The sequence below is a fragment of the Tiliqua scincoides genome, chromosome 1 (genome assembly GCF_035046505.1).
Source record: "Tiliqua scincoides isolate rTilSci1 chromosome 1, rTilSci1.hap2, whole genome shotgun sequence".
In the NCBI taxonomy this organism is placed as follows: Eukaryota; Metazoa; Chordata; class Lepidosauria; order Squamata; family Scincidae; genus Tiliqua; species Tiliqua scincoides.
In genome coordinates, this window is record NC_089821.1 from 250,154,338 (window position 1) to 250,178,793 (window position 24,456).

The 24,456-nt window shown below is 41.8% G+C and overlaps 1 protein-coding gene across 3 annotated transcripts in view; it reads right to left on the reverse strand.

The window, feature by feature from the left end:
* DISP1 (dispatched RND transporter family member 1) overlaps positions 1-24,456 on the reverse strand; it is a 99,297-nt gene that overhangs the window by 27,704 nt on the left and 47,137 nt on the right. For 2 of the 3 annotated variants that reach the window (XM_066611683.1, XM_066611682.1), the window contains one exon: positions 20,005-20,543. In XM_066611683.1, coding sequence (XP_066467780.1) covers positions 20,005-20,513 — 509 coding nt within the window. In that variant the 5' untranslated portion in view covers positions 20,514-20,543. Of the gene's footprint in view, positions 1-20,004; positions 20,544-24,456 lie in introns of those variants that run through there. The other variant, XM_066611684.1, reaches the window with a different exon arrangement.

A 24,456-nucleotide genomic window follows, 5' to 3' on the forward strand; every position in this document is an offset into this window, starting at 1 on the left:
TGTTTCACTTTTCTTATCATTCCATCAATTACAAAACAAAAAAATCACTTGATAGGCAACAAAATTAGATACTTGTTGGCATCCTTCAGTCTTGGAAGACTATGGTGTCATGCTCTGAATGGTGGTTCTGGAACAGAGTGTCCTCTCCAGTGCGCGAAGCCTGGGTAAAGTAGGTATGGAGGATAGGCTGTTACCCATGCAGCAAATCCCCCCTCTCCACGTCGCTGGAATGGTCCAATGGAAAGGCAGAAGCCAATACGGTTGGTTCCAGCGGCGTCGCAGGAGTTGCCAGAACGTTACTGTGTTCAGCCACAAACTGCCTCAGGGACTCCGGCTCTGGATTTTGCCTGGAGGTTGACTCCTGAAGCCTTTTCCATAACTGGATGTAGCCACAAGGCAGTGGAGGTTTGGGATCAGAGTTTTCCTTCTCTCAGATGAGCTGCCTTCCCAGGCTGACGAGTCCCATCTACCCGGTGGCTATTTAGTCGCCTCTTACAACAAGTACAGCCAAACTGAGGGCCTATTCTTATCCCCAGCCCTCAGTTAGATTAGATACTATCTTGTCAATATTGCCCTAAGTCTTGAGGGCAATCTACTAAAAAGTACATTTTTATGAAAATGTATGCTAAAAGTGTCTCTTCATAGTCTCAGGGTCATGTCACACATTACATTTTCCTACACAAGGATAAATACTTATACTTCTATTAGTCATTTTAAGTAATGAATACATAATGCCATGAATGTGACAATATGCAGCTTTTTCCAGACCTGTGCATTTACTGACAAATACACTCCTACTGACTTCACATTTGATGATGTACACACTTCTCCCTCTCTCCTGAAGATGGTCTCCGCACACTGTTCCCCTTTATAAGTACTCTCACTATACAAATTTTCACTTATACATACTGTACATATTAAGGCCATCTGTCTTTACCGATAACAAGATTGATAAAAGGTCAATAAAAGTTGTGCAAGCACTCTAATATACAAGCAAACCATGATTTACATTTGCTTCTCTACTTCTGTTTTCCATCTGCTCAGCATACCAGACTGGAGGTGCAGGGATCTCCATAGTTTGGCCTTATGCCAATAATTGTGAGTGACCCCAAAAATGAATAAAATAAAACAAAATCCTCTGTTTCTCTAGAGGAAGACAAAGTTAGGGCTAGCTAGAAACACTGGAGACTAGCATCCAACTTCCAAAATTGTAAAGGCTTTATTTGCATGTGTATAAAATTCTCACTCTCTCTATAAATACGTAAATTTAAATTTATAACATTCACTCTTCATGTCCCCTCTTATTGATTTGTGGAGGACTTTGGTAATATGTTGTGAGTCTAGCCGAGTCATTTCAATTTCATCCTAGAGATGCTCACTTGACCTTGTGATGTTTTATAAACATCGGAACAGTCTACAAATAAAATGTTTGTGGAAGGCACTCTATGCCAAAAAGCTATTGAGAGCTATTTAGTCATCATTTAGGTTCAAGTACACACATATTTAATTTCACTTCAGTTATGAAAAGGGATGTGGGGAAGAAAGGCCAAAGGATTTTTGCTGGTGAAATATCTTGAGGTAAAAAAGTCTGTTCCAAATTAGACATTGGCCTGTACTCAAATTGTGACTCATGGTCAGTTTTTAAAAATTAATATACCTTAGAGTTTCTGTGAATACCCACAAATTCCATAAGGTTACACTGAAGGATGCAGAACAGCAGTTGATAGTGTGGATCAGATTTTAGTTCATTTCCCCCAAAATTCTAAAAATGAACCCAATAGTGTTCACTTTGCTTAACATGCAATTCTTTAAGTGACGGAATCTGGAAGCACTCTAGAGCATTTCACTAATGGTTTTTTGAAGACAGCATTATGTCACAAATAGGTAAGTATGCACAACAACTTTAAAGTGACAACTGCAGTCTAGTAAAGTATCTTACTCAAAATACTTCACAATCAATTCCAAATATCTAGCCTTTTGGCCCAAATCAATCTCTATAAATACTGATTCTGTTGTCCAGCCATATCTGAATAATGCTGATGCTACCTAGGCCACTTGGAACTGGACAGTGCAACACTTGCAGGTAAATATAAAGACACAATTTTTCTTCTTCCTCACTGCTTTTGTTGCAGAAGTCCAGCACAAACAAAGTACAACTTCTCATGAAAAATGACATGTGAGCAGCCTCAAGCAGCACCAATACATGTGTTCTTTGTAAATCCAGTAAAGAATCTGATTCACTGCTGACACACCTGGTTATTAAAATTTCCCCAGCTTGTTTAGACACCTACTTTATTTCCTGAGGAAAAATTCTTTACCTCAATCTGGTGTCTTCATTAAGTGGAAAGTGACGAAAAGATCTGAGGCTATGTCCAAAGAAAATGCCACCATTTCATTTTATTTATGGAAAGAAAAAAGTTGGTTACATAACAATTTAGAAAAGTTTGAATGTTAATAGTATTCTATGAAAGTACATACTGGTAGAGCAAGGTCTTGTGGACTAAAAACCAGAATTATTTTCGTAAGTCAGAACAAGAAAAAAGATTTAGGAAGACTGGAGACACACAGGAGAATCATAGTTGACTCACATGAGGTTCATTTATTTAACATTTTTGCCTGGCCCACAGGTATACACATTTGGTCTCTGTTGCATACATGCAACGTTGGGCAGAAATGGCTTAAGCAGGTTCCAGTTGTGTATGCGCAATGTTCGGCAGAAACAGCATAAGTGGGAGGGCAATTCCACCAATGTGAGGCAGGCTCTTTGGGCTGTATCCAAAGACTGTTACTCATTCATGCTTTCCTGCAAATGCCCTATTGAACACAATCGAACTTATTCAAAGTGAATAGATTAGACAAAAATTACACTGTTAAGTCCCATTAATTTCAATGGGGCTGAAACATATCTAACTTTCTTCAGAAACTTGGAGATCTTTAGATATCTCCATGAATTTTTACTTAGACCTGGTTCTCATAAACAGATTATGGGCCAAGTCTATGTCGAGACCAGTGATCTTCAACCTTGGGGTCGTGACCCAAGTAGGATCACAAAGCCTCAGTTGTGAGGAAGGCGCAACTTAAAGGAATGAAAAGATTGAAGATCACTGGTCTAGACCAGGGTGCCCAAACTCCGGCCCGGGGGCCACTTGTGGCCCTCGGGGACACCCAATCTGACCCACAGGGAGCCCCCAGTCTCCAATGAGCCTCTGGCCCTCCAGATACTTGCTGCAGCCCGTGCTGGCCCGACACAAATGCTCTCAGCATGAGGATGACTGTTCAACCTCTTGCATGAGCTGTGGGACTAGGGCTCTCTCCACTACTTGCTGTTTCACGTCTGTGACACAGCAGCAGCAGCTAAGGAAAGGCTGGCCTTGCTTTGTGCAAGGCCTTTTATAGGCCTTGAACTACTGCAAGATCTTCATTCATTTGTATAAGTTTCACATCTAATATATTCATTTATGTAAATTTATTCAAATTGTCTTTTTTTCCCCCCGGCCCCTCACACAGTGTCAGGGAGATGATGTGGCCCTCCTGCTAAAATGTTTGGACACCCCTGGTCTAGACTAATAATACTAATAATACTAATAATACTACTACTACTAATAATAATAATATATACTGCCTTTCTGGTCATCGGATTACTCCTCTGACTTTATTCAAGGTTGTTCACATACTCAGGTTATCTCTAAATCCCCAAGGGGATTTTTACAACAACAGAAAGGTTCTATCTTCAAGAACCGCACAACATTTCAGAGGGATCTTTCACAGTCTGGTATCACTTCTGGCCCCCAGTTGCTTCCCACACTGGCTGACAAGCAGCTCCTTCATCTCTCACTTGAAGGACAGCCAAGACACTTCTTTGCTCACACCAAAGAACAGGTGGAATAACTCAGCTCAGCTTGTCAGTTGCTTCAAGGTCTCGCCATTCATGGAGCTGCCGGTGGTCTCAAACTGGTGACCTTCAGATAGGCAGGAGGTCTGGTCTAGAGGGTAGAGCCTCCGTCTGCCTGAAGATAACATCCACAAGGTCGCCAGTTCGAGGCCACCGGCACCATGCGACCTTGAAGCAGCTGACAAGGTGAAGCCAAGCTATTTCCATCTGCTCTGAGCGTGGGAGGATGGAGGCCAGAATGTGAAGCCAGATCGGAATGAAACACCTTGAATGTAGTGGTTCTTGAAAGAAAGAACCTTCTTTCAAATTGTAAAAATCCCTATTTAATAAGGGATTTAAATAAAAGCCTGCCTATGTAAACCGCCTTGAATAAAGTCTTGAATAAAGACCAAGAAAGGCGGTATATAAATACCTGTTGTTATTATCATCATCATCTTCGGGCTAACGGACGCTCTACCCTCTAGACCAGACCTCCTGCCCAAACTACCACTTCAGGTGGAGGCTCACATGACTGACTGTATCTCCATTCAAAAAAATATTTTCTGTGTGTACCACTATCTACAGTTAGATGGAAAGTGACCTTAGGACTAAACTAGACACAATGGTAGTATATTTTGATGTTGTGTTAATTCCCTCAAGCAGGGTGAAGATTTAAAGCACAATAAGGGCAGGTGGGAGTGGGTGCTGAACCCCTTTCCAACCCTTTTCTTTCTCTGAAATCACTTCTTTCCAGCTATTTTCCTCTTGCTGGGGGTTATTTTTGATTCTGAAGTTCCATCAGAACTTCCGATGATCAGAACAGAAAAACAGCTGGGAAGAGAGAGTTTGGGGAGGAAGCGTGGACAGAGGCTTGTTTCCCATTGTACAGTACTTCAAACTGCTCAAACCTGGATTGCTGAATCCAAGTAATCAGCAATTCAAGTCTGACACAAAAGTTTGCTGGCATTACATTTAGCTAGACCCCATGGCAAACTCCTAAAGGACACCAACAAGCAGTTGAGTTTTTGCATGCTGTGCAAACATTAATTATTGTAAGCACTGGATACATAATTTTCATAAGGCCACTTGTATGTTAGCTTAATTTAGTAAAATGTCACTTGTTGAAACAGAGTATGTATATGTGTTTTTGGTGCTTTAACATAATGTCTAGCTATATAAACAACTATGATTAGCTAAAAAAAAATGAAGATGGCACCTTCTTTATTTATAACTGTATTGGATACTAACCTATATTGGCAACCTTCAGTCTCGAAAGACTATGGTATCGCGCTCTGAAAGGTGGTTCTGGAACAGCGTTTAGTGTGGCTGAAAAGGCCAATCCGGGAGTGACAATCCCTTCCACACCGGGAGCAAGTGCAGTCTGTCTCTGGTCTGTCTCCCTGGCTATGGGCCTTCCTTCTTTGCCTCTTTGCCTCAGACTGCTGGCAAAGTGTCTCTTCAAACTGGGAAAGGCCATGCTGCACAGCCTGCCTCCAAGCGGGCCGCTCAGAGGCCAGGGTTTCCCACTTGTTGAGGTCCATCCCTAAGGCCTTCAGATCCCTCTTGCAGATGTCCTTGTATCGCAGCTGTGGTCTACCTGTAGGGCGCTTTCCTTGCACAAGTTCTCCATAGAGGAGATCCTTTGGGATTCGCCCATCATCCATTCTCACGACATGACCGAGCCAACGCAGGCGTCTCTGTTTCAGCAGTGCATACGTGCTAGGGATTCCAGCACATTCCAGGACTGTGTTGTTAGGAACTTTGTCCTGCCAGGTGACGCCGAGAATGCGTCGGAGGCAGCGCATGTGGAAAGCGTTCAGTTTCCTCTCCTGTTGTGAGCGGAGAGTCCATGACTCGCTGCAGTACAGAAGTGTACTCAGGACGCAAGCTCTGTAGACCTGGATCTTGGTATGTTCTGTCAGCTTCTTGTTGGACCAGACTCTCTTTATGAGTCTACATTTAAAGAGTCGATATCCAATTTTCTTTTACAAAAAAGGCTGCCAGTTTTGAGAAATAGCATTTGTCCATGTTCTTTTACATGAATAAAATGTGCTATTTTAACATTACAGCACATTCTTAGAATTTTTTTTTTACCCAATCTGTGAGCTCTGCTGATCTGTCACGTGACAATGCAACCATCAATTGTCATTATCTGTCGCACATCCCTGGCTGTCATTTGGATGGCCGCATAGGCACCAGCTGGCTATAGGAGGGTGGAGCTAGTTCTAGCCCATTAAAGGGATTATCCAGCAGTACAGTAGATAGGAGTGGTGAAGAGACAGCAAAGGAGAAGCAAGAGTATCAATGAGGAAATGAGAGCAAGGGATGGAGAGGGGGTGGTCACCCCCTGGCTCCCAGAGGAAGGTAAGGGCAGAAGAGGAACATGTATCCCTAGGGGGAACTGGATGTATAGTGGAGAAGACACAACTACCAGGGTCCAAGATGACAAGATTAGGCAGGAAGCCTTGGAGGTAGTGGCAACCTGACCATGGGCGTCCGGTCAGAGGTTCACAGTGGTAGGAAATGCAGGCCAGTCTGGCCTGTGTCCACTGAGGAAGGGGCTGAAGTAGTCTCCTGAGAACCCATCCCAAGGAAACATTGGACAGAATTAGTGGCACCACAGCTGGCTTAGAGTTTGAGGTACCCTTAGAAGTCCTACTCCAGGCTGTACTATAGAAGGAGGAACTACAACTGACAAGGTGCACCAGGGGCTAGGGCTACTGAGGAAGGGTGGAGCTAATCCATGGAGGAGGGCCAACCTCCTCCCTTTTTCTGTTCTTCTGTTAGGCCCAATTAAGGAGCCATAAACACACAGAAAGTGTCCAGGCTGATATGTTGGTGGTGGGTTCCATTAGCATCCTAGAACTGGGGCTCCCAGTCCCATCCTGTCCCTGCCCTGGGAGAAAGAGGGGATAATATATTCCTTAACTGAGGAGATATTCCTTAATATATTTCTAATTCCTTATTAATCTTTCCAAAATCCAATAATCTTATGCGATTCCATGATCACATAAGAAATAATCTCTCCATTAATTACAATAATGATTGAGACATACAAAATCATGCAGGAGATGGACAGAGTAGATAGAGAGACACTCTTTTCCCTCTCACAAAACACCAAAACCAGGGGACATTACTGAGTTCAGTGTTGGGAGAGTTAGAACAGAAACAAGAAAATATTTCTTTACCCAGTGTGTAATTAGCATGTGGAACTCTTTGCCACAAGAAGTAGTTATGGCATATTGCCTGGATGCCTAACAGGGGATTGGTCAAATTTCTGCAGAAGTTCATTACTGGTTACAAGTCATAGTAGGTATGTGCAAGCTCTTGTGCCTCTGGCTGCCTCTGATTGCCAGATACAGGGGAGGGCACCAGGCCACAGATTGTGTCTGTTGTCTTGTGAGCTCCCTCAAGCATTTGGTGGGCCACTGTGAGATACAGGAAGCTGGACTAGATGGGCCCTTGGCCTGATCCAGCAGGGCTATTCTTATGTTTTTATGCAAAACAAGACAGGATGCTATTGGATTTCATAACCTAACTATGTAGTTCATTAACATTATGACAGACCTCCAACCTGTTTTGCTCTAGGGCATGCCCATCATAAATGAATGCTTGTATTAACAGGAGAATGATACTTCTGACACACTGCTGCAATATTTTCTAGGTTTATAAGAAATTATATAACATTGCAGTGTTCCCAAATATGACATTTAAATAAAAGTTATTATTATTATTATTTTATTAATTTGTACCCCGCCTTTTTGCCCAACGGGCAAAAAGTTAACAGCACAGAGTCTTAGACCACCTTAAAGACTAACAAAATTTCAACATAAGATTTCCTAGACTAGAGTTCACTTTACCAGAAGCATGATAATGCCCTTTTGACAAATGTTCTCAAACAGTAAAAGATATGGCAAGTATTTAAATCATGTGCCCATTTTATAATTTTTAATTTGTTCTGGGTTGCATTTTTATTTCAACCAGATTACATATCCTTGATAATTTATATACAGTAAACTTTTAAAGTCTTCTCTAGCCAACCTAAAAGATACATTCTCATTTTAACAAATTCAATTTTACATATTCAAATAAAAAAAGGAGTTTCAAGCATTCTAATTTTAATTATGTCAATGAAATTTCAATTTCTAAGGAGATTTATATTGCAGTTACTGTACTTCCATTTATCAAAATGACCTAATCTCTCTCAGAAGATTAAACTATATGTCTTACCACAGATGCTAGTGGATAGTTGGGATGAAAACAGGTGTATATTTTCACCCCTGCTAATTGGGTAAGAGGCACTTTTTCAAGTGGGTGCTCCTTTTTTTAGCAAGGGAAGAGTAACTGGCCCACCTCACCCCAGCACTGTCTGTTCTAGTGGCTGTCTGCTGGTATTCATTTTGCATCTTTTTAGATTGTGAGCCCCTTTGGGACAGGAAGCCATTTAGTTATTTGATTTTTCTCTGTAAACTGCTTTGTGAACTTTTAGTTGAAAAGCGGTATATAAATACTGTTTAATAATAATAATAAATAATAATAATAATATTTATCTCATATTCTAAGAATATGTGTTCTAAGAAGAGGACCTGTCTTCTAGGCCCAGAGAAAAGCATCTATGTCAGTGATTCCCAAAATTTAGGAGCTCACAGACTACTGAGGCAAAAATTGGAAGTTATCATGGACCACACTACTCCTCTCCTCTGCACACTAAATTTGTAATAATTAAATATTATTTATTAGAGATTTATTATTTTTAGAAAAGATTTCTGGGTTGCTGCTTTTGTTGCCAGCTGTGGCTGCAAGTGGTCCATTCTCTGCTCTCTCTGGGGATCTGTGGGGAAGCACCTCCCAAGTGAGTGACCCCTTCCCCGCATGGACTACCAGAGATGGGGGAGAATGGACTGCCCACAGTCACAGATGACAGTTCATTGACGGTTACAGACAGACTGTTCTCCACCCTCTCTGGTGGTCTGTGGGGGAGCGCTTGCTCAGCAAGATGCTTGAAATGATCACAGGTGATCTTTTTTTCTGAGATCTCATGGACCACTTGTCAGGGTCTCACAGACCACCTGTGGTCCCTGGACCACACGCTGGTAACCAGTGGTCTAGGTCAGGGGTGCCCAAACCCCGGCCCTGGGACCGCTTGCAGCCCTCGAGGTCTCTCAATCCGGCCCTCAGGGAGCCCCAGTCTCCAATGAGCTTCTGGCCCTCCGGAGATTTGTTGGAGCCCACACTGGCCCGATGCAACTGCTCTCAGAGTGAGGGCGACTGTTTGACCTCTCACGTGAGCTGTGGGCTCTCTCCACCGCTTGTTGTTTCATGTCTGTGATACAGTAGCAGCAGCAAAGGACAGGCCAGCCTTGCTTTGTGCAAGGCCTTTTATAGGTCTTGAGCTATTGCAAGACCTTCATTCATTCATGTAAGTTCATCTTTAATATATTCATTTATGTAAACATATGTAAATTTATTCAAATTTTAAATGTAAATTAATTCCCCCCCGCCCCCAACACAGTGTCAGAGAGACGGTGTGGCCCTCCTGCCAAAAACTTTGGACACCCCTGGTCTAGGTAAAAGACTATATATTCTTATTCATACAGAGCCATACATCTAGCTTTACAAAGAATGAGAAGTCCCTGCCCCAAGACACAATCTGGACACAAGAGACATGTTTAATACATTCCTTATCACTTTGTCCATCTGGGTATGCAGAGAAATGCAAAAAGTAAATAAAATAACATAAATGTAATCTAGCATCTAGATCAGGGGTGTCCAAACTTTTTGACAGGAGGGCTACACCATCTCTCTGACACAGTGTTGGGGGCTGGGAAAAAAGTATTAATTTACATTTAAAATTTGAATGAATTTACATAAATGAATATAAGAGATGGAACTTATATGAATTAAGGTCAATGCCTATAAAAGACCTTGTGCAAAGCAAGGCTGGTCTTCGCTGCCGCTGCTGCTTCACAGACATGAAGGAGGAAGCCCTTGGCCTGCATGAAAGATCAACCAAACGGCCCTTGTGCTGAGACTAGTCGCATCAGGCCAGTGCGGGCTCCAGCAAGTCTGCGGAGGGCCAGAGGCTCATTGAAGATTGGGGGCTCCCCGCAGGCTGGATTGGAGGTACCTGAGGGCCACAGATGGCCCCTGGGCTAAGGTTTGGGCACCCCTGATCTAGATTACAAGTCTACTTTACATCATTCATTATGACACTTTTTATCCAAGATCTACTTTTGTTCAAATGAGCTGTTAGCATTTTTTGCAAAGAATTAAGCCGATTTTCTTCTCTATTTTTACTGGGAAAGGGTGGCAACTTCTAAACTTGCTGTCATATCGACAGCCCATCAGCAGAGGTAGTTAGCTGGAGGGATTATAGTTCTGTACAGTGGATGTTTGGATGTACACAAGAAGTTCACTTTTCATAAAGAAAATGCAAAAAAAAAACAAAATGCCTAGTACTTGTGCATACGTCCATGAATGCTGAACAGCAAAAAGTGTCCTGTTGAGTCTGGTCTTTTTCAGACTGTCAAGTGGCTTGTTTTGAACTAAATGCTCAAATGTTTAGAAAAAGGAAGTCATTCATCTATCTGACCAAAAGATCTCTGCTTTTTTGTATTATGATGCTCACAGCTCCTATGCAGTATATATTTTACCACTTTTAAATATACAGTGGTGCCTCGCATAACGAAATTAATCCGTTCCGCAAGTCCTTTCGTTATGCGAGTTTTTCGTTTTGCGAAGCGCGTTTTCCCATAGGAATGCATTGAAATTTAATTAATGCGTTCCTATGGGCAAGAAAAGTAGAACAAAGTCAAATTTGGTTTACAAAGTGTTTATTAAGTGCTCTTTAAAGGCATACATACTGTATAGAGGATTTCAAAAACGGGGGGGGGGGATGCTGAGTGGGGAGCTTGAAGGCTGTAATCCTGTGCACACTTTCCTGGGAGCAAGCACAATGGGACTTACTTCTGAGGAGACACGCACAGGATTGTGCTCTAAGCTGGGGAGGAGGACAGAGCAGCTGCACTCAGTTGCTTGCTTTTGCCATGATCATGGGGAGGGAAACAAGGAAGCACAATGGGACTTACTTCTGAGGAGACAGGCACAGGATTGTGCTCTAAGCTGGGGAGGAAGACAGAGCAGCTGCACTCAATTGCTTGCTTTTGCTGTGATCATGGGGGGAAACGTGAAGGAAATGGGGCAGTGAGAGGGTGAATGAGCGATGGGGGGGATGCTGAGTGGGGAGTTTGAAGGCTGTAATCCTGTGCACACTTTCCTGGGAGCAAGCACAATGGGACTTACTTACATAAACTGACATGAAGATCCTCCCCTTACTAGGGTGGACCGGATCATAAACTGGCATGAAGATCCTCCCCTTAAAACAAACCAAAACAAAACAAAACAAAAAATTTGTCTTGCGAAGCAAGGGTCATAAAAATTTGTTGTGCGAGTCACCAAAACTTGCAAAACGCTTTCATTCTGCGAGTTTTTCGGTGCGCGAGGCATTCGTTATGCGAGGTACCACTGTAGTTTGTGTATAATTTGCTACAAGTCTTACAACTGGCTGAGGAAGTGCTCCTCACACTTAATTAGTTGTTGGATACAGTTCCAGTTACTTTGAATAAGGAGGGGTTTTTTTTGTGTGTGTGTGCTATATTACTTATCTTATTGGGAAACCATTGTTCAAAGGACTAACAGATCACTAGGTTAAGTACTAACTATTCTGCTGTTTTTTGGATGGCAAGGTATGCAGGGCATGGGAAATGAGTTTTCAAACACTTCTTTTTGTACCATTTGCAAATGACAGATTCTAAAGGTCAAAAGATGTCAATACTTTAGGACTGTGGAGCAGAGGCCAAAGCAAGAATTTAAGAAGCCATTTCTGAAATTGCAAAAAGAACTAGATGTACAAAGACAAGATAGCTTAATTAGAATGATTGCAAGCCCTTAGGAGAACTATTTAATGTGCTGTTTTATTAAACTAGGCAAAGTTAGTCTGAGCATGTTATATTTAATTGCCAGACACTAAATCTAAAATAGTTTCAGATTCAATGTGGTATTTTAGCACAGAACCTAAGGCAATGGGGCAAGAGTTCAGCAAATTATTTTCATACACAACGTATGTGCACTAACAATCAACATGGGATCTATGAAAATAAAGCTTGAACTTACTAGATGAATGTTGACTGTGACTACTTTATTAAACAAGGAGAGTAAGGCAGGCTGAGGCCTAACAAACTGGGCCGATATGCTAAGACTTCAGAGTTCACCGATGAGAAATTTCTGGGGTAGCATCGAAGCAAGCAAATTCCACGCTAGGGGCCACATTTGGAACGCTGTGTACCATTGTGGCAACCATATATCAACAGACTATAGAGCTGGAAAAGGTGCAAAAGAGGGCAACCAAAATGATCAAGATGACTGGAACACTTCTCTTGTGAGGAAAGGCTTCAATGTTTGGGGCTTTTTAGCTTGGAAAAACAACAAGGGATGCGACTAAGATTTATAAAATTATATCTGGTATGGAGATTTTATTTATTTAGCATATGGTATATAATACATGGACATATATCAATTAGACTAGATCAAATGTCAATGTACAGTTCGTCCAGCCATTCAAAGACAGAGGTACCGCCATTGAAAAAGTCAGACACAATGTGGTATATGGTTTGGCGGGAGAACCCGCAGTCACACTGTGGGGTAGATACTAGCCCCCATTTAAACACTGAGTCCTGACTAACATTATGTAGGGTATGGATCGTGTTCAAAGTTTTCCAGTGCTGGCGAAGTAAGTCAAAACCTGGCACCTTAAGCGTAGGATCGTCTATATCGGGGTGCCCAAACCCCGGCCCTGGGGCCACCTGCAGCCCTCGAGGTCTCTCAATGCAGCCCTCAGGGAGCACCCAGTCTCCAATGAGCCTCTGGCCCTCCGGAGATTTTTGTAGCCCACACTGGCCCGATACAACTACTCTCAGTGTGAGGGTGACTGTTTGACTGCTCACGTGAGCTGTGGGATGAGGGCTTCCTCCACTGCTTGCTGTTTCACATCTGTGATGCAATAGCGGCAGCAAAGGAAAGGCTGGCCTTGCTTTGTGCAAGGCCTTTTATAGGCCTTGAGCTATTGCATGACCTTCATTCATTCATGTAAGTTCATCTTTAATATATACATTTATGTAAATGTATGTAAATTTATTCAAATTTTAAATGTAAATTAATTCTTTTTCCCCCGGCCCCCTACACAGTGTCAGAGAGATGATGTGGCCCTCTTGTCAAAAACTTTGGACGCACCTGGTCTATATAACTACCCGTTTCTGGGTGTTCGACTGCCCATTTAGCTTTCCATTGGCCATTGATGTTAAAATTGTTGTGCAGATGTTGTGCGAGTGCCAGAGAAGGCTTCCTGGATTTAAGTCTACCAATTGCTAGATGAGGAAGATCAGCATGTACTGGTAAAAGTGGGTTGTTGGTGATTTTTCTATATTCTTTCACTAAAGCCTCTTGTGTCCATAGGGCTGATGGTGCTATGTGGCTCAAAATGGAAAGCCAATGGACAGGAGTGCTTTCCAGACTGGTATGGAGAGGGTGGATAGAAAGAAGTTTATCTCACAGACAGCATGAAAATAAGAGGTTATCAGTGAAACAAGTTGGTAGGACATTTAGGACAAAGAAAGATGCTACTTCACCCAGTGCGTAACTAGTCTGAAATTGCTTGCCATAACATGTGGCAACAGCCACTACTTCAGATAGCTTTAAAAGTGGATTGGACAAATTCACAGAGGAAAGGTCTATCAATGACTGCTAGGTATGATGACTATACACTACCTCCAAGTTCAGAGGCTGTATGCCTGGTAATACCACTTGCAGGGAAAGGATGCAGTATTAAGCGCCCCCCCCCCCAGCATAAATTGCAGGGAAATTATTTGGAATGGGTATGCCTTCCCTGAGAGAGCTGCTGGGCCACTGCTTGAAACAAGATTTCTGGGCCTGATCCAGTAGGGCTTTTCTTATGTTTTGTGTTATCCACATATACTGCACAATGGGAAATCCTCACTGAGTTACCAGTGCAAACAGTAAAGAGGTTCTCAAACAGTAGTAATAACTGGCTTAAAGAGTGATTGCATCTTCAAACCAAGTAACAATAGTACAGGACATGGGATCAAAAAGCTTCATTATGGTTCTGTTTATTGTCCAGGATACTGAATTTCCATTGTAACCTTTGGGATTATGAACAGAGTGCAAGGATTCTAGTTTGGGGGGGAAAAACAACTTGCTACAAACCCTTTACTGTATTCAGACAAAACAAGCACCTGTGGTTTATAGCAAGCTTGAAGCAGAAGCTTCTAATCACCAAGTCCAGGGGTGTCCAAAGTTTTCAGCAGGAGGGCCACATCATCTCTCTGACACTGTGTCAGGGGCCGGAGAACAAAATAATTAATTTACATTTAAAATTTGAATAAATTTACATAAGTTTATATAAATTAATATACTAGAGGTGGAACTTACATGAATGAATGAAGGTCTTGCAATAGCTCAAGGCCTATAAAAGGCCTTGCACAAAGCAAGGCTGGCCTTTTCTTTGTTGCGGCTACTGCATCACAGATGTGAAAAAGCAAGCAGTGGAGGGAGCCCTCATCCCACAGCTAACACAAGAGGTCAAACAGTCGCCCTCACTCTGAGAGCAGCTGCATTGGGCCAGTGCGGGCTCCAGCAAATTTCTAGAGGGCCAGAGGCTCATTGGGGACTGGGGTGTCCCTGAGGGCCGCATTGGGAGTCCTCGAGGACCACAAGTGGCCCCAGGGCCGGGGTTTGGGCACCCCTGACCAAGTCTAACCATAGCGTGTGATCATAACAGACCATTAGTGGCTGCTGCATTGGGTTCTTGAGTTAATAATTTAAATCTGTTATCAAACTTTTTAGCACCAGGACCCAATTTTTAGAATGACAATCTATCCAGGACCCACCAGGTGATGTCAATAACCTGGAAGTGATGTCATGGCTGGAAGCAATATCAAGCAGGAAGTGCAACCATTGTGACAGCAGAGCCTGCTGCTTTCCTGAGAATGTATCAGTAAATTGGATTATTTCTCAGCCATTTTTCAATATCAAAGTGAATCAGAAAGGAAAAAAGCCTATTTATAACTTTGACACCAGCAAAATAACCACAGTCATCCCCCTTCCCAGTATCTCATCTTCCAAAATTTTCAATGGTGGTTGCGCTAGTGCTATGCAACCCACCCAAAATTGGCTCACAGCCTGCCTAATGGGTCCCGACCCACAGCTTGAGAAACACTGGATTCAGTTATCCAAAGTAAGGCCAGCAACAAGGTGCACCAGGCCCTGGGGCAAAGTTGTGGCCAGGTTCTATGTGCACACATGCACACCACCAACCTAGACTTACTCTGTACCCAGCTTACTGGATGTTGGGTCACAGCAGCAGCAGTTCTCCTGCCCATCTTTCTCACCTTAGAACTGGGCACTGCCATCACAGTGAGTAAGCCAACTACTTACATACAAAACTTGGTTTTATTTCTCAAGTGTTTCCTTAGATTACATGCCCTTTTAACAGTTTAACATTTTGACAAACTTTCTTCGGAGAATCTTCTAGATAACAAAACTCATTTCCTGGAATTGATATGGGAATTGTTTTATAAGAGTCAGATTTGAGCTTTGGAAAATCCTCCCATGCTTTCTAAAAAGCCTTTTAAAACTGTTTTTCCTCCTCAAATTCCCAACTGCCTACCAAGTACTTAACTGTATGCTGTAAAATAGATGAAAGCCAGCTAAAAATGTCATCTTCAGCTTACAGCTTTAGTCAAGCACTTGGTTTTATAAAATTACTTTTTAAAACTATTTTGTTATGGGACAAATGCGCTGCAGTGCCAGAAAAACACTGTCAAGTGTGCGGTGGAGAATTCTGAAGAACAGCAGACCCTCAAATCCAAGGCAGAACAATCAATCACAGTAGTGTAAGAAAAATACTGAAATTTAGTTAAATGTAGCTTCTTCATCTAAACAGTGGTTCTCAAACTTTAAGCACTGGGACTCACTTTTTAGAATAAAAATCTGTCAGGACCCACTGGAAGTGATGTCATGACCAGAAGTGACATCATCAAGCAGGAAAATTTTTAACAATCCTAGGCTATAATCCTACCCACACTTACTCAGGAGTAAGTCACACTGACTATCAACAAAAGCATATACACAGTAGCCTGTTAAAAGTACAGATCTGTAACATTTCCCCAGCTGCAGTCACATATCATGGTAGCATCAAGTTTACTATATTAAAAATAAAATACACATTTAAATGAATGGGGATCCACCTGAAATTGGCTTGCGACTCATCTAGTGGGTCCCGACCCATAGTTTGAGAAATAATAATCTAAAGACTTCAACAAAATTCTAACACAAGCAGTATTTGCCATATTTCTATCATGAACTCTATATTTGGATAATTTCACACTTAAGTCACATTCTGAAGTCTCCATTGCAATGTGAGCAATGGAGACAACACCCCCCCACCCTTAAAGTACCCAAGAGGCAACTTTTCAAGACTGTTGCACCTCTTAAACGTACGAAAGAATACCACACCTACACATCACTTAGGCCCCAATCCTAACCAACTGTCCAGCACTGACATAGCAATGCTACATGGACACGTGCTGCATCCTGCAATTGGGTGGCAGTCATGGAGGCCTCCTCAAGGTAAGGGAATGTTTGTTCCCTTACCTTGGAGCTGCATTCCCCTTACCTTGGTGCTGGAAGTTTGTTAGGATTGTGCCCTTAGATAATGAATGTTGTCTCACTATTCTTGAAAACTACTTAAATGTGAACATTCTTCTGCTGTTGCTACATTTGTTTCATGTCAACAGCACAGCACTAAAACAGAACATAGATTTGGAAGTCATTCATTTTAGTCAAATGCAATTTAATAGTCTTAGCACAAATGTAGCACTGCCACTTGCATTTAGTCATAACATCCTCTCAGTTCCAACTTCACTGTTCCGTTATCATTATTCAGTGATATGCTGAAAAGCCTTGAACTGATGGCAACACTGGGTGCCATGCAATTTCCAAATGTGATATAAAACCATGATGGCTTGTTTGCCAAGTGGCAAACTTCCAGCCCTTTTGTCTGTAGCAACATTTCACATTAGTTTTTCCAATGCATGTTATCTTCCTTCAAGCACAGGAGTTCTTGAGGGTCATAAATATTGCTTTAAAACTGGTTATGGTAATGAACTACCTTCTGTTGGGCTGCCCGATTTTGCCCCACACCTCACTAGAATGGTTCAGAGGGAGGCAGGCGACTTACTTCAGTAGTGACCCTGTTTTCAGACAGATGAATAAAGTAATTTAAAAGCCATTGTACAAAATGTGGCTTTAAAAGGGGGGAAGGAATTTCAGCTAGCAGGGCTCACACTTCTTTCCTAACTCTAAGAAATGTAACAATGGCAAGAAAAGATTAGTGGTAAAAGATAGTTTTACATGGAGTCAGATTCTTTTTTAAGGGAGAATGCATTCCTTTGAAATGCTGAAATGTTTGGAGACCTCATATTTCATTTCAAATTCAACAGAATTTTCATAATTCAAGGCTCAACATGACACCAAATCCCACCTCAACTGAAAAAAAAAACACAGCATAAGTGCTGTGTCTTTTCTAACAACCAATTTACAGTGAGAATCAACACTTCATTCTTTTAATGTTAGGTCACTGACAAATGGTAAGCTCTACAGCCTTGGAAAACATGCTCTAACCTGCTGTGCTGAACTGGCCATTTGCCAAGTCTCAAATTTTACTTAAATTTGTACTGAGTTCCTTCCCTGTAACAGAATCACTTTTTTCTTCAACTCCCAATTAAAGCTAACAAATGTGGGCATTATACACTAAATTTAATTAATGTGTCAGAGGAAAAAGGGAGGACACCTGCATTTAATATTACACTGTCAGAACATGTACACTGTGTACTTGTGGATCATTTCCAACTAGCACTGTTTCAGACACAAAATTTTCTGAATTTGGCCTCAACATTTCTACTCGTGACAAAAATAGCCTTGCACACTCTTCACACAGTGCACACATTTTTACATGATTTTCACATATAGGCACAACTTCCATATAGGAAAACCATCATATGTGAAACTACTCTTACTGTAAAGGGCAAACAGTGTTATGCAGAAGATGGTGGTTTTTGTTTTAAATATAGTGACATGAAGTTTGAGAATTCACAGAAAACACAGAACCATTTCCAAGAAAATAAGGTTTAAATTAAGGTAAGTCATTCATGTTTTTATCTCATCTTAGGCCGGGGGGGGGGCACAACATTAATACAGCACTGCACATCAAACAAGGACATATAAAGCAAGATGCTTTGGTTCATTCACACTAAAGATACACCAGTTCAGGAAAAAAGTTGAAGTGCAACCTGCATGCTAAAGAGAGACAGGGGTCTGGATTCAGAGAAGAGGAAAAAAATTATAAAAGGTGAAGAACCAGACCTATTCTGCTAAGCACACTATATAGTAACATGTCCATCAAGTAAATATTGGATAAATATGGCTACCGTCCCCTGAATAACCTGGCCATTGTTCACGAGACCATCTTTTGAGAAGCCATGATTTTTGTATGTTAAAAGATCAGACCTTCTGTGCCTATGTGGTAGTTGCTTTGGCACTGCGAAAGGAGTTGGACTACAAGTTTGCTTCTAGATGCATAAACAACTTCTGAAGATGATCTACCGCAGATACTGGCCGACAAGTCAAAAACATTTATGCCTTTGAAAACCTGGGTTGATTTATACACAGGTCAACACAGTGAACAAAGCAGAAGCTTCTGGGAAGCTTAGCAGCTGGCAGGTAAAGTGGGGGTGGGTGGAACTGGGCTGAGAAGCAGGACATAGGGGTGGAGAAAAAAGGAGTAATTTTTCAAGTAAGTACAGTATTCAGAGGCAGCCATTTTAGCTTCTTCTCCAAACAGGAAGAGAAAAAAAGGCACTTATGGGAATTGTAGTTGTACGAGGGTTGCTGCTATAGAAGTGCAGCACTGAACTCCTCTCAAAGCCTATGAAGGTCCCATAAGCAACTTCAGCTCCCTTCCAGTTTTGGACAAGTTTCTGAAGGAAAAATTCATTACGGGGTACAAGCCATGATGTGTATGCGCAACCTCCTGATTTTAGAAATGGGTTATGTCAGAATGCCAGATGCAAGGGTGTGCTCCCTGGGGCATTTGGTGGGCTGCTGTGAGATACAGGAAGCTGGACTAGATGGGCCTATGGCCTGATCCAGTGGGGCTGTTCTTATGTTCTTAAAAGAAGGTAAAATGGATCCCTTTTTGCTGCTGCCTCAGAACAATTCCTGGCAAGTCATTTTCAAAGAATTTCACACACTCTTTAGTTTAGGGGTTTTTTTAAACTTCTATCTGAAACAAAGTCCCAGTAATTCAATGCACAATTACTTAAGAACACCACCCATGGAAAGCAATGAGTCTACTTCTGAGTAAATAGGGTTGCAACTATGTTTAACTGCACTTGCTCATGTTCATTCCTTGTCTCGCCATTGTGAATTGAATTGCACACTCCCAGTTGTGCTTTATGTTGCATGTTATATGTAAAGCCTCTAGCTAGCTCAACACACCAGGCACCTTAAAGAACGATTTGATGAATAGTTCTACAAGTATGTTGTTTACAGTACACTTAATCTGACAGTGTTTACAAAAAGGTTTTAAGGACCAGAATGTTAAAAAGTTAAGGAATAAAATGTATCTTAGGATGTGTTACTAAATTTTTAATCAATTAGAAACTGTACAGTTCTTGGGTAACAATTACTGGTAGGTTATTTTTCAGGATCTGGCCTCCAGTAAAATCAGACAAAATTATAGTCAGGCACCCCCCTAGGGTTTACCTTTTTCTTTTTTAAACCCTGCCCCAACTTATCTGAGTCATAGAAAATTTCATGATTTTTGGCTCAAAACCTGCCCTCGACTTAGCTGTGAGATCGTCTTATAGGCATCTGTGGTGGTTTGCTTTGGCTCTCTCCACAGTTTGCTTTAAATCTCCATCTATTATTGTGAAACAAGTAGAGTGAAATACATATAAAACTGGTTCCTCAACAGAAAGTTTAGCATTTAATCTACTTACCTTATACTGGCTATATGCTGTTGTGCAGTCTGGTGCTGAAAATGTTCAGGCCACTGATGACAGAGGCAGAATGAGGGTGTGGACTGAAGACAACAGGCAGTCTGATACAGGGGTGCATGTTTTTGGCAAGCAGATGCTGAATATTCAGTATGAGGGTTTGGACAGCAGGAAGTCAATGGAGATGGTGCAGTATTGCCAGTCAGTAAAAGACATTCTTGTTGATTATTATGGTTATTTAAAGGATGATGATATGGGCAAGGATGACAACACTGTGATACCACTTGCGGAGTTCTTTGGTCATCTACAGGCAAATATGATGTTTTTAGCATGCCATTAAGCTGAAGGCACCTATTTGCACTCACTTTTCTTCTTGTAGTTTCCTTAGATGGGACATTTTGGGCTGCAACATTTCCATCCCTTGCTGCAAGGTGTTCAGGATTAGTAGCACTAGATAGAATGTTGCCATTGCTTAGAACTACAAAGTCATTGTTTCCATTGCTTGTAGCCATGCTCCAAAGTACTGATGATCCTCAATGTTTCTGGAGGAGGAAAAAAGGGGGGTTAATTTTACAAGCACAATATCATCATTATTATACAGGCCTGATGCAAACTATTAAAAAATAAACTGGCTTTGGAATGCACACTTTTCTAACATACCATGTAGCAGCACAAGGATTGGAAAAACCAGGACTCTCATTTTTTCCCCTCTAACACACCCATACCCCAACTGCAATAGATTGAATTAACATGCGAAGTATGCATAGAGATCCAAGATTTTTTTTTTTAAAGGTGCAATAAAAAAGTTCCAGAACCAAAAAGAGTCTTTCCAAAATCTATTTAAGTTGCTAGACACAATCTGTCCTGGAGTCTCATCAGGTTTTTTGGGATTCACAAGGGAGCCCACAGTATCCTTACTACACTGCATCCAGAATCAAGGAAGTAATGACCTTGGAGACTGCATGTGGTCACTTCTTTTGGAGAATCAACATCTTTCACTTTACCACCATCTCCTCTATACCATTTAAATTAGCAATGCTGGTGACAAGATAAATTCCACCTATTTTCATGGAATTAAAACCAAAGGAGAAGGACATGGACTAGGAAATAGAAGTTTGTGTCCCATAATGAAGGAAACTTGGGTAGTCAGAATATTTAGGCTGGAAGAGTGACAAAGGGAACAGTCATTTTGACATTTGAAGATTTGGGAGAGTAAACAATGACAGGTAGGAAGAGAATTTAAGTGAATTTAAGGAATAGGAGCTGTAGAGAAAATCAAAGCCTAATGGACTAGGCCTGTGATTAGAGTCAGTAGTGGCGCTGTTGATGGTACATTGGCATGCAAGATGGAGAAGGGTGACATGGCGCATTGAATAGCAAAGGGTATTCTTGTTAACCACTGATCCCCCTTCTCTTTAAAAACCTGGAATTTTTTAAAGCACAAGATATTGACAGGCATGGCCTCTCAACAACAGATAGAAGGGAAGTTTGTTTTGCCACTCCTTTTAACTTTTAATATCCCTCAATGGAAGATCAATCCTGACAGCTGAAGCAAGTCTCCGAATGACCGTAATCATGAAGGCAAGGACAGGGCCTGCACACAAAGAATGGCTTAAGAACAAAAAGGGTCCTGTAAAGGTAAGAGGTTTTATCCTGTATAGCATAAGCAGTCACTTTTGTCAAAATTGCATATATATGGAAGTGCAGATGAGAAAGTTTGGACGAAAGCCAGAAAGAGTCACATAAGTCTGCAACTAGATGTGATTAAGGAGCAGGTAGTTACAATAAGGGTAGCAGCCCATGTTCTAAATATATCTCTCTCACTATGAGAGAGCAAAGCAACATTAGTTGCTTCTATAGATCTCTTATCATAGAAATAATGATTGGGCATGTTGCAGACTCTCCTGGTACTACTTAGACACACTGAAGATCCAACTCAGTGCCCCCCCCCATGTCAGAAGGAATAGGTAACCACACTGCAGTGAGATTCCTAAATATAACGCTTTATTTTTTCCTCATTGAAATTCTCTGTCATTTATTTCCACTGGAGAGAAAACGCATGCACCAGGAGACACTACTAAACCTGCTTCCAGTAAGCCCAAGATCTGAAGTTATGGGGATTTTTGGGGTGGGTGGGGAGGAACTCCCTTTCAACTGGGACTAAAAGGGCTGTTTATTTTGATCCATATGAGTCATCAATAGGTTGTCCTATAGGAAACTGAGCTAGCTTTCATTTGTATAGTCTGTCCCTTCATCTACATATTCCTGCACGGAGACTGTTTTTTGTTGTGATCCACGACAGATCGTATGGAATTTTGGGCTGCTGACCCAAAGAGAATATTGAAAACTGGAGGCTCTATACACAGATTGTTGGAGACACTGCAAAAATGTAAATACAGGTTCGCCTGCGTCATGGACAGAGTAGGAACCTGTGGACTTCCTTATCTGCGAATCCCCCTGAACCTGCAAGCAGGCAGACCTGGACCCTCCAGAGACTCTTCTGAGCCCCTGAGAGGCCACACACTGCCATCACAATATCAAAGTCTCTTGAATATATGCAATATAATATAATACCTTGGTGTTTGTTAATATTCAGATGAATTTTGGTTTGCTGATCCTTGACTTCAGAATAATCTTTTGACACTAATTCACTTCCTTTTTCCACTATTAAACTGTTATGAGTGCTTGAAATGATGAGCCAGTCAAGCAATTTAATTGGCTCATCACTAATATAGAGCAGAAGGTGATTTGCACAATGGAATGCTGCCCATAGCAACCTAAGGGTACAGCTTCTCAAGTTTCATTTGTGTTTGGAACTGAGGATTCCAAACAAGGGGGAAAAAATGCAAGTAGTGAATAAGGTAGCTTCACACTATTTGTTATATATGATACTCAGATTCTTTGCAAATTTCAAACAGTAACTAGTCATAACTTGAAAATATTTTAGACAGGAATATTTTGCTTCAAATTCTAATTTGTCACATTCTTGCTTAGTATTCAGTCCTCTGCACCACCAATGCAGGAGAAACTGTTTCAGCCCTAATGAGTATAATGCAGTTCATTGAAGCTGGATGATGTCTGAAGACACATTTATTATTTGAAATAGTGCAGTGCTGAAGCAGCTTGGCTTTCTCAGGACTGCATGGCAGCTTCAAAGAGGCAACTGAAAGGGATATAGTAGTAGGTGTTTCATACAAGAAAGCTTTTTTCTTCACACAGAGCCCTTTTTGTACACAGACTGAGGGACATGTTGTTACACTACAGAATGCTGCAGTAGCACAGTGATTCCAGGGCTCCCAGACTGCAGGGAATACTCCCTACTCTGTACTCAGTTCCAGGGTTTGGGAGAAAACTGGGGGGCTGTTCAGCTGCTGTGTTTTCAAGGCATTCTGTAAACTGCAGAAATCCAGGGCCAACGCATCTAAGCCCCATTACTCTTTTCAGCACTCAAGTAGGAAAGTGTGGCTTATTTGCGGTTGCATTTGAGGTGCTTGGAGCACTGATGACCAAAATGCTTGAGTCCAACCTACCTCTTCAGCCTGGAGCTGGGGATAGGTGGGTGGGTATATGCATTCATACATGCACAAAGCATTCTTGCAATTGTACTGGGATTCCAAGTCCTCAAAAGTACTGCATAACTGCAAGGACATCCCCAAATCCACTGCAGCTCCAAGGTGTAACTGTGGAGAATAGGTGAAGAGTACCCCTTACCCCACCTCTTTTGCTCAACCACACAAAGGGGCTTCTTACAAGTGCCGAATAAGAGAGTTGGACAGGATGGAACTCTACAGGTATCTCACTGCAGAATGTCTCGTTGCCCCAAAGAGAGGATGAATAGCTCCTCCACAACATTCTTTTGGGACTTCCCCTTTTTGGAACCACTCAAATGTGATCTTGCAAAGTAATACTACTCTGTGCCACATCAGTCAGGCCAATTACCAGCACTACTGCAGGTTTCTTCTTCACTGGCCAACTGCATACAATTATAACAGCAGCTTCAACTCACTGGATAGGCCAGAGGTTCCCAAACTGTGCATCAGGACAAGTCTCCAGGGCATCACAATCCACACACAGGCCAAAACACTCAGAAGAGAGTGCGACGGATCACAGAGCAGAGGCTCTGCTCTATCAGCTGAGGGCTGCACATGATGTTTTTTGGGCCTACCTGCCCGCCCTTACTGTTTTTAACATCAATTTTCAAGCCTTTTTTCCAGACACAATCAGATGCAAGTGCCGATATCACATCATGCATCATCAGCACTTACTTCTGGTTTACGCAGTAAGCACCATTGGAGGAAGACCATTTTGTCACAGGTAAATTTGGGAACCAAAGCGAGAGGCTATTGAAGACAAGACTAACTTGTTTCTTACTGACCATCTGGCTAGAATACAGCCTGCATACTTTCCTTAAAATCTTCAAAATCACTAGGGCTATAGACTTTGTTTAAATAAATG